Genomic DNA, 15116 nt, shown 5'->3' on the forward strand with positions numbered 1-15116 from the left:
GTTCGTGCACGTAAAAGGCATCCAGAATCATCCTCTTCTTCTGAGAAGACCTTTGCCATGAAGCAAACCTCTTCCTCCCTCCCCTTCCCAACCTTCCAATCCTGCTCCCCTCTTCCTCCTGTCCAGCCTAATATACTGGCTAGCTCAGAATCCAAAGAGGGAGAGATCTCTGATGAAGAGACCTCTCCACAGGCTACACAATCTAACCACCTCTTTCATGTGGCAGACTTTGAAATCCTCATGGCTAAGGCCAGGAGAACCATCAAGGCCGTTTCTAACATAGACACTCCAGCTACCAACCAGGAGTTGGATGAAAAAGCTATCCCCTCTACTTTATCTTCTTCTCCGTCTATACCCTTCCCTTTTCTCTTTCACTCTACCATGTTGGTCGAATGGGCAGTTCTGTTTGCACACAAGCCTGTTATCCCCTTCCCAGGCAAGTTGTACTCATTACCAAGTACAAGTACATTACCAACGTACAAGTACATTACCAAGAAGTCTCAGCGATCCTAGCTTCCCCTGTGGTAGACGCCCCCATCTCTCAACTGGTGTCAGGAACAATCATGCAGAAAGAGGGAGAAGAGCAACTAAAAATTCCTGAAGACAAAAAATGTGAGTTGCTTAAAAAAAAAAGTATCATGATGCTTCAGCCAAGGTCATCAAGGTCACAGCTGCTAATCTGATTTTTGCCAGAGTATCGGTTCTCTGGTCCAAAGAGCTATCACAATACATTCCTCCAGAGAACACAAAATTCTGCCAAGGGATCAACAAAATGGCTAAGGCGGCAGCCTTCATGGCTGATTCTAGTCTGGATTGCATTCAGTGGAATAAGTCCCCTCAACAGAATTATGTCAAAGCATATATTCCAGACTGTTTTTGGTTCCAAAAAAGCACGACACGTGGAGGGCAGTCCTAGACCTCAAAGCGCTAAATAGTCAAATCCTCAATCAGTCTTTCAGAATGAAGTCCCTCCAGACCATCAAAGAGGAGGTGAGGAACAAGGTTTTTCTAGTGTGTGTAGATCAGTTGGAGGCATACCTCCACGTCCCCATTCATCCAGACCACTACCATTACCTTCGGTTTTGTGTCAACAACCTCCATTTCCAACATTGAGCAATGCCTTCAGGTTTTCATCAGCCCATTCACAAAGATCATGGCCGCTCGGATCACATTCATGCACACATCATTCACACATCATTCATGCACACATCAGGCCATTCACATCAACTCCTATCTCAACAACCTCCTGATCTGTTCATCATCATCTCTGTCTTGCCCAGAAGGACGTTCAGAAGACCCTCGTATTGCTCCAGTTACATGGCTAAATCATAAACCATCAAAAGGGTCACTTTCTTCCATCTCAACCACCACACCACCTTGGAGTCATTTTTGACACATTGACCGGCCTGATATCACTCCCTCTGGGATCAAAGGGAAAAGATCCTCAGTCTCATGTTTGCAGTCATATCCAACCACTCAGCAGACCTGATGCTTCTAGCCCAGCTGTTGCGTTCCATGATCTCCTGCCTGGAGTGCACACCATGGGCCAGATGGCATTCCCACTCCCTCCACTGGTTCCTTCTTCCCTTTCAAGAATTGATCATGGCCCACACCCACAAGGAACTCCCCATTCCCCTTCACCTCTGTTTCTCACTCTGCTGGTGGAGATCCCCGGCCCTACAAAAAGGTCTCTCCCTAAAACCTTCTCAATGCATCACCATCACCACAGACACCAGCTTGGTGGGCTGGAGAGCCCATTACCACAACCGCTTCGCCCAAGGCAAGTGGAGCTTATGAGAACAAAATGAGAACAAAAGATCTCGATCAACCTCGTCAAAAAAGACGACTGCGGGGAGACATGATAGAGGTCTATAAAATCATGCATGGTGTGGAGAAAGTGGAGAGAGAGAGATTCTTTTCCCTCTCACACAACACTAGAACCAGGGGTCACTCCATGAAATTGATTGCCAGAAGGTCTAGGACCAACAAACGGAAGTACTTTTTCACACAACGCGTGATCCACTTGTGGAACTCTCTGCCACAGGATGTGGTGACAGCCAACAACCTGGATGGCTTTAAGAGGGGTTTGGATGACTTCATGGAGCAGAGGTCTATCAATGGCTACTAGTCGGAGGGCTGTAGGCCACCTCCTGCCTCAAGGGCAGGGTGCCTCTGAGTACCAGTTGCAGGGGAGTAATGGCAGGTGAGAGGGCATGCCCTCAACTCCTGACTGTAGGCTCCCAATGGCATCTGGTGGGCCACTGTGCGAAACAGGATGCTGGACTAGATGGGCCTTAGGCCTGATCCAGCAGGGCTGTTCTTATGTTCTTATGTTCTAACCTCCTCGAGCTGAGAGCCATCCAGCTTGCTCTCATTCATTTCCCTCCGCTGATCAAACACACCCACGTCTTCGTCAGGACAGACAACATGACAACAAAATCTCACATAAACAGTTAAGGGGGCACAAGGTTGAAGTCCCTCATGGCAGAATCTGTCCTGCTTTACATGTAGGCAGAGAGGAACCTACTTTCCATAAGGCCGGAACTCCTGAGCAGGACCTTCAACTCAAGGGCAGACAGGCTCAGGCTCCAGAGTATGATCCGGTGGAGTGCTATATCAATCCCCAGGTGTTTCTTCTAATGACCAAGGTCCTAGGCACACCAGTGTTAGATCATGTCCTTCCAGAACAGCCAACTATCCAGGTTCCTCTTTCGGTTCGACCACCCGCAAGCCGAAGCGGTAAATGTCCTTTCAGCATTGTGGCCCGAGGGCTTTTCTTCCCATGGCGATAATTGCAAAAGTGCTTCGGAAATCACATCAGGAACAAGCCCTCATCATTCTAATGGCCCCATACTGGCTGCACAGGCTGTGGTTTGCCAAACTAGTCTCGATGTCCACCCATCCGCCTTGGCATCTGTCCAGGCACCAGGATCTCCTGCTTCAAGGACCAGTTCTGTATCCAGATCGGCTCTGACTTCGTGCGTGGACATTGAACGGTCATCGCTAGCTCATCAAGGCTACAACACTAAATTCTCAGACACCATCCTAGTCTCCAGACGCCCCTTGACCACAAGGCTCACCAGGCCACGTGGATGGCTTTCTCCCGTTGGACATGAAGAAAGGGTTTTATTCCAACCTTAGCAGGAGTCCCAGAAGTTCTAGCATTTCTTCAGTCTGGCCTGGACCTAGGCCTCCGTCCAAACACACTTGGGAGACAAACCTCAGCCTTATCTTCCATCTTACACATTTACACACCTGGCTCTTCTTCCCTCCTCCATCCCCACATCACACGCTTCCTCAAGGGGGCTAACAACCTAACTCCTCCTCCTGTACATAGATTTCCATCTTGGAATTTGAACAAGGTTTCAAATACTCTCACACATCCTCCTTCTGAACCTCTCTGTGACATTCCCCTCAAGAGTCTCTCATACAAAGTTATTTTTTCAATTGCAGTTACGTCAGCCCGACGGGTGTCCCAATTGGGCACTCTTTCAGTCTGCAAAGAGCTGTGTGTCTTTCAGCAAAATTCAGTGATCTTCAAGCTTGACCCCACTTTCATTCCAAAGACTAATTCTTCTTTCCACAGATCCCAACTGGTTGTGCTTCCCTCTTTCTCTCCTGCGCCAGTCCACTCCAAAGAAAAAAAGCTAGCACACACTTGATGTGAGGAGGGCTCTCTGAATCCTTATTCATTGGACCAAAGAGTTCAGGAAATCCGATGCTCTTTTCACATCCTTCCTCCCAGCATCTCTTGGGAAAATTTCTAAAACAACCCTATCCAAATGGATTCAAGCGACCATTACCCTAGCAAATGAGTCTCTATGCATTCCAGTCCCCTGAGGCATCACAGCTCATTCCACCAGAAGTACTTCAGTCTCTGCAGCTTTTTCAGCGAATGCCCCTCTTCAAGTCATATGCCAAGCAGCAACATGGTCCTCCATCTCTCCGTTTGTCCACCACTATAAGATTTCCTCAATCCATTCTGACGAAGCAGCCTTGGGTCATACAGTTTTGCAACAAGTCGTGTAATATCTATTTCCCTCCCCAATGTTCCAGTGGTGAGCTTTGGTAGGTCCCGATTGTAACGGATGGGCTCCAGTTAGGTGGAAAAAGAAACATTGGTTTTACCTGTGAAGGGTTCTTTTTTGCCGTAATTGGAGCCCATCCGACCCACCTGTGATATTACACCTCTTCATAGTCTCCACCTCTGGCAGTACTTCCTGTTCTAGACTTTTTGTACTTGGGTTATCTCTGGGAGGGATATTCCAGTAGGGATGGCGTTTGACTCCCAGGGTAATGTGTTGGTGGTTTTCCTTTTTACTGTTATTGTATTATCTCTTTCCAATTCAGTTTTCTCTACTATAGCTCTCTCTATTTTCCACGGCAGCTTCTGCTCAAGAGTCTGGAACTGGGGCTCTGGGGGCTTCACCTACCACTAACTGGAAATTTGCTGTGGTAACTTTCTGTCTGTTCTTGAGGCATGATGGGTATACAATCCGATTGTAACGGATGGGCTCAGATTATGGCGAAAAAGAATGCTTCACAGGTAAGACTAAAGTTTTTTTCTCAATGCTGGAAATAATACCTGTAGTCTTGATCAGAACTACTGTAGCAGGAAAATTGTTGATGTTTTTAAAGTGAAGGCTCTAGCCCTGTATAGAGCTGGTGGAGGCTACAGGCATAGTTTCTGTAACTGTCTTAGGAGGAGGGAACTTTAGCTGTTTAGCAGCTTTTACCTCTATAGCTTTGTGACAAGAAAAGGGTAAAATTGCTGAAATTTCTTCTTGTGCAGAGCTATTAAAAGCTCTGCATCTGGCTACCCAGACTGACTGTGCCTGAGCCTTGTGGACCTTCTTTACCTGTGTATAGGACTTTTGAGACTTGCAGGCTGTGGAAAATAAAAACTAGGAAACTTCATCAAAAAAAGAACATTGCTTACAAGAGCAGTGTGGCTCAATAATGGGTTTTTGCATCTGTTCACTTTTTATTGGAAGGTACTCTTTGTTCTCATAACTTCAGTGTCCGAGTACATAAGGCAAAAATTAGATTCCTTGTACAGATATAATTTTCTCCTTTTGCAATAGTAGGTTGTAGCAAAGCAACAAAATTTATTGCACCTGACATGCATTCAATACATCATCATACTGGCAACAGGTTTTTAAGTGGTGGGGTGAACTTATTTAGCAGATTCATGAAATGCAGTCCCTATGCTGTGAATGCTGTGCTAGTCAGTAATACTAGTAACAAGCCACTTGACTTCCTAAAAACAAGAGTTTCAAACCTCTTTGACATAAGATGCTACTTGTATGCTATGGTAAACACTGGTATGGGAATTTGGAATATGTGTAGATCTCATATTTGGCATTGAGCAAGAAAAAACACAGTGATCTTCTTAAAATGGGGATGTCTCCTAAATCTAATGGGGATGTTACCTAATCTCCTAAAAATAGGGATGTCTCCTAAGTAGTATTTTTAGTAGTAGTAGTCCATTAAACAGCTTGTCATTAGGTAGTGATGTGATTTTGTTTCATCCTATATGAAGTAGTTTGTTTAAAAACCCTGTTTAAAGATTTACATTTCCCTGGCACAGCAAAAATGCTCTCCCATTAGCCCCCTTCTCCACACAGTTGCACTCTTTTTGAAAAAAGGAGGCTGGGATCAAATAAAAATACATACCTGGAGGGTAATAAATGTTACAAGCTGACCCAGGCGCAGAGCATCTGTGCCCCTAGTTCTCCCTTCCTCCTCCTCCATTTCAAGGCTCAGCCAGTTCTCCCCCCATCCCTTCAGCCAGTCTAACTCTCTGCCAGCAGCTCTCGCCTTCACAAGGAGCCCGGCGGCCCGTTTTTGTCAGCTGCTCGGCCACTCGCAGTGACAGTGCATTGACCTCCCAACCCCCAGCTCCTATCCTCCTTGTGAGGAGTTTGGCAGCCCCATTTTCGCCGCCTGCTCGGCTGTCCTCAGCAGCCAAAATGGTGATGCTGCGTCCTCCTTGGTCTCCCTTCCTCCCTCCTCGCCAGCTCTCGCAACTCCTGGCAGCTGCTCGCAAACTCTCACGAGAGCTGCCACTCATGGGATTAGACACGGGTATAGCCACCTTAATGGTGCAGTGGGGAAATGACTTGACTAGCAAGCCGAAGGTGGTTGGTTCGAATCCCCGCTGGTACCGTGTTTCCCCAAAAATAAGACAGTGTCTTATATTAATTTTAGCCCCCAAAAATGCACTAGGGCAATTAGCGGTACATCAGAAATTACTGCTAGGTCTTACTTTCGGGGTAGGTCTTACTTTCGGGGAAACAGGGTATGTTTCCCAGACTATGGGAAACACCTATATCGGGCAGAAGCTATATAGGAAGATGCTGAAAGGCATCATCTCATACTATGCGAGAGATGACAATGGTAAACCTCTCCTGTACTCTACCAAAGACAACCACAGGGCTCTGAGCTCCAAGAGTCGACACCAACTCGACAGCACACTTTACCTTTACGTCTTAGAGCATTATATATTGATAGATAATTTATTTGTACTAACATTGAAATGGTCCTGAGAAATCAACAACATGGATTTCTCACTGAACACCTGTTCTCTTCTCACTGCACCTACCCAAGTTCTAATGCTTCTTTTCTGTAGGTACATCCACCCCACCCCCATGCTTTTTGTTGTGCTTTTGCACAGTGGTACTATGCACCACTTGCACCTTCTGGATTTTTCAAAATCATGGTGGTTTTGTGTCAGATTACTGCAAGAAACTTCACTCTTCATTCTCAGAATGACCAGGCCTCAAAGAAAGACAGCAATGATGACGGCAGAGCAGAGCCAAAGTGTTTTGAGGTGTGTGCCTAAATAAGAATTCAAGCCTTGATTTCAGCTGCATTTGAGCAAATTACAGCAAAAACAAAAACCAACAACCACCGGGTGACTTGTAATCACTTTTTGGTGATAACTGAATATTGTTTTTAAGGAGCCCTTCCCATTGCATCAAAATTTGTTGTAATTGGACTAAGATTTTACATTCTATGGTACTCTTTGCAGGCTTTATAGTGGCAGAACAGTCCACTATTGACCATGTTTAGATTATAGTTTGAACTTGACACAGGCTTGTAGTACACAGGGAAAAATATGCTAGTGTTCTCTGCCTTGCAGACATGATTGACTGGGTGCTCCTTACGAAACGTACAGGCGCCTAATAATTTGGGCAGCTGCCATCTGCTTCCCAGATAGAATATATTGTTCCAGCCAGAATCCTCTACTGGAACAGTATTGTTCCAGCCAGAGTGTATTGCTTGGCTGTGACGTGTCTATTCTGGCGCTCAGTTATGCTGCTGTTTCTGTGCTTCTCCCTCAGTTGTCCATTCAACATGAGCACTCTGAGGTTGGGAAAGACCTCCGTATGAAACTCTGGAGAGTTGCTACCAGTCAATACTATAGACTAGGGATGTGCCCAGACATGCATGGTGTTGTTGACCACGCAAATGGCACCCACACATGCACAGACACCATGTGAGTGCTGATGGTGTGTGGGGCTTTTGGGGGTACATGCCGCCCCAGTAGGAAGCTGGAAGGGGCAGCGGAGAGCAGGGAAGCACTTGCTGCTCTTTCTCTTAATGTTTCCTTCTGCATTTCCCTACAAGTTCTCGAACTGCAGTTTGCTCACATCCCTAATATAGACAATACTGAGTTAGATGGACCAATAGGCTGATTCAATAGGACGCAGCTTCCTATTCTCTTTGGGGGTTTTTGTGGTGGTGTTTGTTTGCTAGAATAGACTAACACAGCTGCCCCTCTGGAAGTTTTGCATACAGTGGTGAATATTGCTCTGGTATAAATGTAGGATAATGCTTCTGATCCCATTGTTGAATAGTTGCTTGCTCAGGATAAGAGACATTGCACTTGTTCAGGAGCTTAAAACTAAAGGCATGGCCAATAGGACTGTATTTTGCAAATGAGTGGAGGGGAGTCGGTCACCACTGCTCCTTTTGATGTCATAATTCAAGCAGTTGGTGATACACTCAACAAGGTTGACTTGCAAATGAAGATCATAATGTCATCTCCACAGCAGCTTTTTCTCTAGAAGGCAGTTCCTGAAATGAGCAGTCTGCTTTTGAAATACTCTGGAGAACCCTGTAAGTCATTTGAAGTACCTTTAGAGAAGCTCACGATCCCTTCTCATTGCTGGCTATGTGTTCCCTTTGGATGATGATGAAGCTGACTGAGGCTGGTCCTTGTTCAGAACCTTGTCACTCAGCTCTACCAAGATGCCTGGGTCCAACCCATGAGATACTGGAAGTAGCCCAGGTGGTTTGTAGCACTGTAGGAATAGCTTGTAGGTGAACTGAAGCCCACTTGTGTGTGCTGGATTTTCTGAATCTATTTTGGGAGGCACACAAATGGGCTTATGGAAGGTTAGGGAGGTTCTTATGTTTCTCTAGCAACTTCTTAAGGAAGTCCCTCTCGTATTGCAAGACCCCTGGGTTTAATCAGTGCATTTAACTCAGCAGTGAGTAAATGTTAGCAAAAGAGGTCTCTTCATGGGAACACATTTTCAAGGTTAGAAGATGATGGTTTATCGTTGGAACATGGAATAGGGAGGTTGCAGCTTTGAAGGTGGACTTGAACACATTCTATACCCAGTTGCTAGATGGCCATTCTTGTCCCTACATGCCTGTCATTTCTGAACTGTGGGCTGAGAGAGATAAATAATTAAAGGCTCTTGTGAGGCTCTGGGTGTGCCTCCTTGCAATTAATGTCCTCTGAGGGCAGGTAATTATGCTGTCTGTCTACATCAGGAATGATTGATCCCAGCACACCTGATGCAGAATGACACCACAGTTGCCTGCCCTCAGCCAAGTTCACCCTCTGCTCTTGATTAGAAGTCTTTTTGTGCAGTCCTTGTGCAGTCCTGTTCCATTTCAGCAAGGCTTGCAAGTTCCCTATAGTTTCTTTTGCTGACTCGGGCCTTGCTCAGAGAGACAGATGTAAACCCCCACCAGCTTTCCTTGTTATGGATCTTTTTGTTTTCTTTCCCAACACTAGCTATATAATTTGGTCTAAAACCAAGGCACTCCTTCCCATCTTTCATATATGCAAGTTGTTCAGCAGAAGCAAAAAAGCAAGGTGTGGAATTTTAAAATGCAAGTGAAGAGATGAGTAATAATGTATTGTGGAGGGAAGTGTCTAATTTGGTGCTAGCAGGCGGGTAAAACAATGTGCAGAAGTGGGGCTGAGCCAAGTTGTTCTCTCTCCACCACACCACACCACACCACACCCTGCTCTTCAGGGGATTGAAGCTTGTCTGTGAATCCCTGACTTAGAATGTAGTCTTATCAGGTTAGTTGGGAGGCAGGCAGCCTGGCCAAAAGAATGGCTTTTACCTGCTTCCACAGAAGCAGGACTTGGAATGTACTGGCTTCTCTTGTGGCAAGAGTCCCAATGTTCTCTGCTCAACTCTTGTTTCCCCCCCCCTCCTACTTTTTTCAGGGTTTTGGCATCGGTGATGAGAAATGGGGTATGATGTAGCACGTTTTCAAGGGGATGTTGATGAAGACCTTATATGCCCCATCTGCAGTGGGGTCTTGGAGGAGCCAGTGCAGGTAGGTGTGATCAGCTTAAATATAACTGAATGTTTTCTCTGGCAGATCTGTACTGAAGTTCCCCTTCGCAGTCATGCAGCTGAACAGAGAGTGCATGTGATAGTACAGTTTCTAAAGCATTTTTAAAGCCCTATTGTCCTAGTATGATCAGGTTTGATCTGCATGACTTCAGCCAAAGAAATGGGCTTAAAAATGCACTCCCAAAAGAGAGTTCAGTTTTTGCACATTCCACTGGATTTTGCTAAACTTTTCCCCTTTCCCTTTATTGCAATAAGATTATAGTGCACAAACATGATTAGGGATAGTAATAATGCATGTGAATATAACTGAAAAAGAAGGAAACAAGAAAAATCTCTTAAACATAAGATACAACCAATGCAGGAGAAAAAAGTGGGGAGGGGAAGAGAGGAAAAAAGAAGAAAAAACCTTAATGCTTAGGCACAAATCTAACAAATGTTAACACTGATAGGCAGATAATGAATTCCCCATCATATGAGACCTTGAAATCTGATGCAGGTATCTTGTGGCCAAATAAGGTCAGTACATTTCATGTTAGGAAGTTTAATATAGGCTGTTATACACATTTTTCTTATCTGCTGGGCTTTTCAGAGCAAAAATCTAGGCCAGGGCTGTGAATGTGAACTATTTAACATCTGCTATGACAAAAAGGTGTTTTATATATAGCTCTGTCAAATGCTAACATCAGTTCCAAACTACAGCTGAGCCTCAGGGTAGGTGGTGTTGTGGACACCTATCTAGGCACACTGTGCTTACACAGCTTTTGAAAAAGGTTCACAATGATTCATGCATTGCTACAATAGCATTTCCCAACATATTCCCATTGGCAACACATTAACTAATAGGACTCTCTAGGTCAACATGATCTTAGCTCTTTACTCCGTTTATGTTACCATAATTACAAAATTGTGATTTAAACAGTATGTGTGTTTCTTACTGAGAAAGAGATATACAGTTTTTATATTCTAGGTGTATATGCACATGTGTAGAGTTAGAGTTGTTGCTTGTTGAATGTATTGCATCTGTGTGAGAAGCATTTTTTAAAAGCTAGTAAATGCATAATGTGTGGTTCTGGAAAAAGTATTGGTTAGAAAACGAATCATTTGGAACTCTTTCTCTAGACCACCTACTGAACATCTGAAAGCAAAATTGTTCTCTTAAAGGGCAGCAGCTGCTTAACTTTGTCTTGTGTGAAGCAGCCCTTCCTGTTTTTGCCAGAAAAGTCTTATATGGCAGGCCTTCTGTGGAGGAGTTTTTATATTATTTGCATATAGTTAGTTCCATGTAATTGTCTCGCATATGGTTTTTCACTGTGTACATGTGCTAGGAAGCTGCATTTCATTATGGCTTCCCAACATATGTACACCACATTCATATACAGCAAAAAATCATCATAATAAAAAAGATCCACATACGCTTAACACCTGTGACCATATTCATGTAGTTTTCTTTCTGTGTTGGTATCTTGAAATATGTGAGTCAGCCCTAAGCGTATCGGTGCTTTGGTTTTCTTTTCAGTGGTGAACAATTAGTCCTACCTTTAGCTGAAGTCAGTTTTCAGAATTGGGTAGGTAAGGGATTGATTTCTCTGTTGGGAAGGTGTCCTTGAAAAGGAAGATTAAGCTGAGCAGCTAACTTCTTGATTGGCTTGCATATGACAAAAACAATGAATGGCATAAAATCTACTGCAAAATCCAGTGACAAGGAACAGAATATGAGTGCAGCAGCAGTTTTACTTGTGATTAGCTAGTGACCAAAATGAACCTTCAGATACTTGCATAACAGAGCATACTGGGAGTTGTCACCCGGCGTTCAGAACAAAAGCTGTGTTTCTTGGGAGGCTGAAATTGCTGGAGCATGGATTAATTTTTGCACAGGGAACTTGGCAAGGACTAATCTTATCCTAGTTGTCCTCCTTATGTAACATCTGCATGAAGAAGCATTAACCAAGAAATGTGTCCTTTCTGTGTTTTATATGGATTGCTTTGGTGTCGTACTCCATATGCAAATTTTGGCACTAATCCTCAAGGGGTCCAGATGCATTTAATTTGCGATCATGTTCCTGTGTAAAATGCATCAGTTAAGTTGAATTACTGTTTACAGCCTTTCAAAGAGAAGAGGCAGAAGAGCTAGCTGTTAAGGAAACTTAGCTGTGACTTCTGTGCCTTAACAAGTTATAGTATCCATGAAAGTTCAATCCAGTCAACGTAAAATGTTATGTCTGTGTGGGGGTTTTTGGGGGTGGGGCAGATATGTGCAAATAATCTCAGTATTCACCAGGATGTCAGACTAAACTGAGAACACTATTTTTAACAAGTTAGCTCTCCATGTTGCTAAACAAAATTCTTTTTGTGTTGTCCAGAGAAATGGACCATTTTATGTGTTAAACTTGAAATGAAGCACTGGAAATTGCATTGGTACATTTTATTCTTTTGTGATATGGTGAGTACTGTAGAGCATGGATTCTCAACGTTGGGTCCCCAGATGGTATTGGACTTCAACTCCCATAATCCCCAACCAAAGGCCACTGGCCACAAATATTGCATCTGTGATCAGTTATGTTGGCTTTAACCCAGGAGCAAAGATGCAGCACATGAAACATAGCTTAAGAAGCAGTTGGTGTTGCATCCTCCTTTAAAACTGCTGCTCTGCAGAAAGCCCTTTTGATTTATTCCTTTGTTTTGTTAGAAATTTGACAGGATTTCAGTACATTATGAAAATCAGACATACACCTGATTTGAAGAGTATATGTGGTTGTGGTGTAGAGAGAGAAGGAAGTCACACAGAACCAGTGCTGTCTGTAGTGTTGGTTTCAGAGGACACCTTCACTGTGCAGATATCATTCCTGATGGCCTCACTTTCCAATATGGGGATAATAATGATCTCCCTTAAAAGGCAGTTGTAAGGATCACCAAAATTGTGCTTTTAAAGCACTCTTCTCCTGTAACTTTAATATGTAGTTTTGCTGTAATGTGCCTTGCAGCTTAGGACTAAACTGCTTGCTTAGGGCTGCCTGACATGCCAGTTGGGCACCGTGGAACAAAAGTTCTTGCACTAATTCTTCCCCAGAGATGTATTTTGGTTGCTGCAGTAACAGCCTGATTTCTGAAAACCCTGTTGGTTTGATATGTGTTTAAAAAATCTTGTACTCTGAAATTGATGGAAGCAGTTCATTAAGCAGTGTGCTAATTATGATAGCTGCCTGGCGGTGGGGTTGGGGTTGGGGGCGGTGCTCCTACCAGTGGGAATCTGAGTATACCCTGGGAAGCCCCACTTTCCCTAAAATGAGGGGCAGACACAGTCCTCATCCAAGTAGCTCTGCACAAGAGAGTATCCCCATAAGCATCCTGTGGAGCCTTCTGCTGCCACACTTGTAGCCGGTGAGCAAGGGGGCCTGGAGAAGAGTGATCTGCTGGGACACTTGCAATGTAAGGAAAACTGTGTAGGGGAAACAGGCTTCCCCACTTGCTGCATCCATAATGTAGTTTGGATGTGTATCCGAATTGAAAGCAATGCAGGGCAGATGGACAATATCCACCCTTGGGATGTGCATCTGAGTTGTGCCTCTAGTTCCTGATCTAGCCAGAAAGATACACACAGAAGTCTGCTTCAGTGGGCAGATCTCAGTATCTGGATGAGAGGGGGGAAGATGACTTATTTGCTCTACCCTTGTTCCTTGGTGAAACACGCCCAGAAAGAAAATAGCACAGGTAGATTCACTGTATACAAAGCATGACGCTTTGGGATCAAGTGGGTTTCTTCAGTTTCAGCCCTATGAAGTTGAGGTATTCTCTGTGGGTGAGTGGAGAGCCTTTTATATATACTCTATCTATCTATCTATCTATCTATCTATCTATCTATCTATCTATCTCATGTTTCTCAATGTTTTTGGAGTCATGGACTGGTACATTATTCATGTGTAGGTTCCTGGATCAGCAGTTAGTAAGGGGGTCACCCCCCTTGCCCCCAACCTCACCCCCAGCATTTCGGGCAGTTCTCTAGAGCTCATTTCCAGGCACCCCTTACTGCTGGATAATGTTCATTTAGAGGAAGTGAAATGAATATTATCCAGCAGTGAGGGCTGCCTGGAAATGATCTCTGGAGAGCTCCTGGTGGTCCCCACCGCCCCCAACCCCCAATTTGTGTGTGTGTGTGTGTGTTGGTTTTTATTAGTAATGCCTCACGGACCGGTACCCAATGCCTCATGGACCGACAACGATCCACGGACCTATGATTGAGAAACACTATATAATTCTCCTAAATGTACCCGTTGCTAATCGCATACCGTTGTTAATCGCATGCAGCTCTCGTGAGAGTTTGTGAGCAGCTACCTGGGGGATAGTGGCAGGGACAGGGGAGAAAATGTTGGTGGCGCCTGGCTGGAGGGAAAATGTCCATCCTGCCGGCCGGAGGGTGGGGGAAGGGGAGGGAAAAGGCGGCTGGCCGGCCGGTGAGAGAAAGTGCTGTGGGCAGGGGAGGGAGGGAAAGTGCCGGCCAAGCCGGCAGGCAAGGACAAAAAGGGAAAGCGCCGGGCGGGGAAGGGAAGCGAAACAAAGCGCCAGCCATGCTGGCCGGCAAGGGAAAGTGGCCTGGGAGGAGGAGAACGGACTGGGGCTGAAGGGGGTGAGATGAATCAGATGCACTGCACCAGATCAGCTGGTTTTGTTTTATTATATACCTCCTGATATGTATATCTTTAGGTGGTGTACATAATCAATGAATATAAAACAGAATAAAAACAATTAAACAGTTTAAAATTAAACAGTTTAAAATTCATTTTAATTAAAATTCTGAGAAAACAAGTATGTATTGAGGGGTTTTTTAAAAAGCAATGGGAGATGGAGAAGCTGCTATTTTGACAAGGAATGTATTCCAAGCCCTGGGGCAGCCACAGAGAAGTCCCAGTCCCGAGTGACCACTAAATTTGCCAGTGGCAACCGTAACCGGACCTCCCCAGATTATCTTAATAGGCAGCAGAGTTCATGAAAAAGGAGGTGCTCTCTTAGGTACCCTGGACCCAAGCTGTTAAGGGCTTTATAGGTAATAACCAGCACTTTGTATTTCGCTCAAAAACATCAGGAGACAGTGCGGTTCTTTTAAAATCAGTGTTGTATGGTCCCTCCAGGTTGTCCCGGAGATCAGTCTGGCTGCCACATTCTGTAATATGTACAAAGGCAGCCCCATGTAGAGTGCATTACAGTAATCAAGCATAGAGGTTACCAGCATATGTACCACTGTTTAAGGTCATTTACCTCCCCAAATGGGTGTATTTGACATATCAGCTGAAGCTGATGATAACTTAGCCACTGCCTCAGCCTGAGAAACCAGAGAGAGTTTTGGATCCAGGAGCACTCCCAAGCTACATACTAGTTCTTTTGGAAGGAGTGTAACTTCATCCAGAACAGGCAGATCTAAACTATCTCTCGAGCCTTGACCCCCGCCCCCAAGAGTCAGTACCTCCGTCTTATTTGGATTCAACTTCAGTTTGTTATCCCTCATACAGCCCA

General features: G+C 44.7%; 1 protein-coding gene across 12 annotated transcripts in view; it reads left to right on the forward strand.

Moving 5' to 3' along the window:
• Positions 1 to 15116, forward strand: part of RNF41 (ring finger protein 41) — a 63469-nt gene that overhangs the window by 24431 nt on the left and 23922 nt on the right. For 8 of the 12 annotated variants that reach the window (XM_053291009.1, XM_053291015.1, XM_053291005.1 and 5 more), the window contains one exon: positions 9479 to 9591. The exons of 2 other annotated variants lie outside the window; for them this stretch is intronic. In XM_053291009.1, the coding sequence (XP_053146984.1) occupies positions 9502 to 9591 (90 nt within the window). In that variant the 5' untranslated portion in view covers positions 9479 to 9501. Of the gene's footprint in view, positions 1 to 6769; positions 6833 to 7998; positions 8125 to 9478; positions 9592 to 15116 lie in introns of those variants that run through there. 2 more of the 12 variants (XM_053291011.1, XM_053291012.1) reach the window with 2 other exon arrangements.

Source organism: Hemicordylus capensis, chromosome 2 (assembly GCF_027244095.1).
Source record: "Hemicordylus capensis ecotype Gifberg chromosome 2, rHemCap1.1.pri, whole genome shotgun sequence".
In the NCBI taxonomy this organism is placed as follows: domain Eukaryota; kingdom Metazoa; phylum Chordata; class Lepidosauria; order Squamata; family Cordylidae; genus Hemicordylus; species Hemicordylus capensis.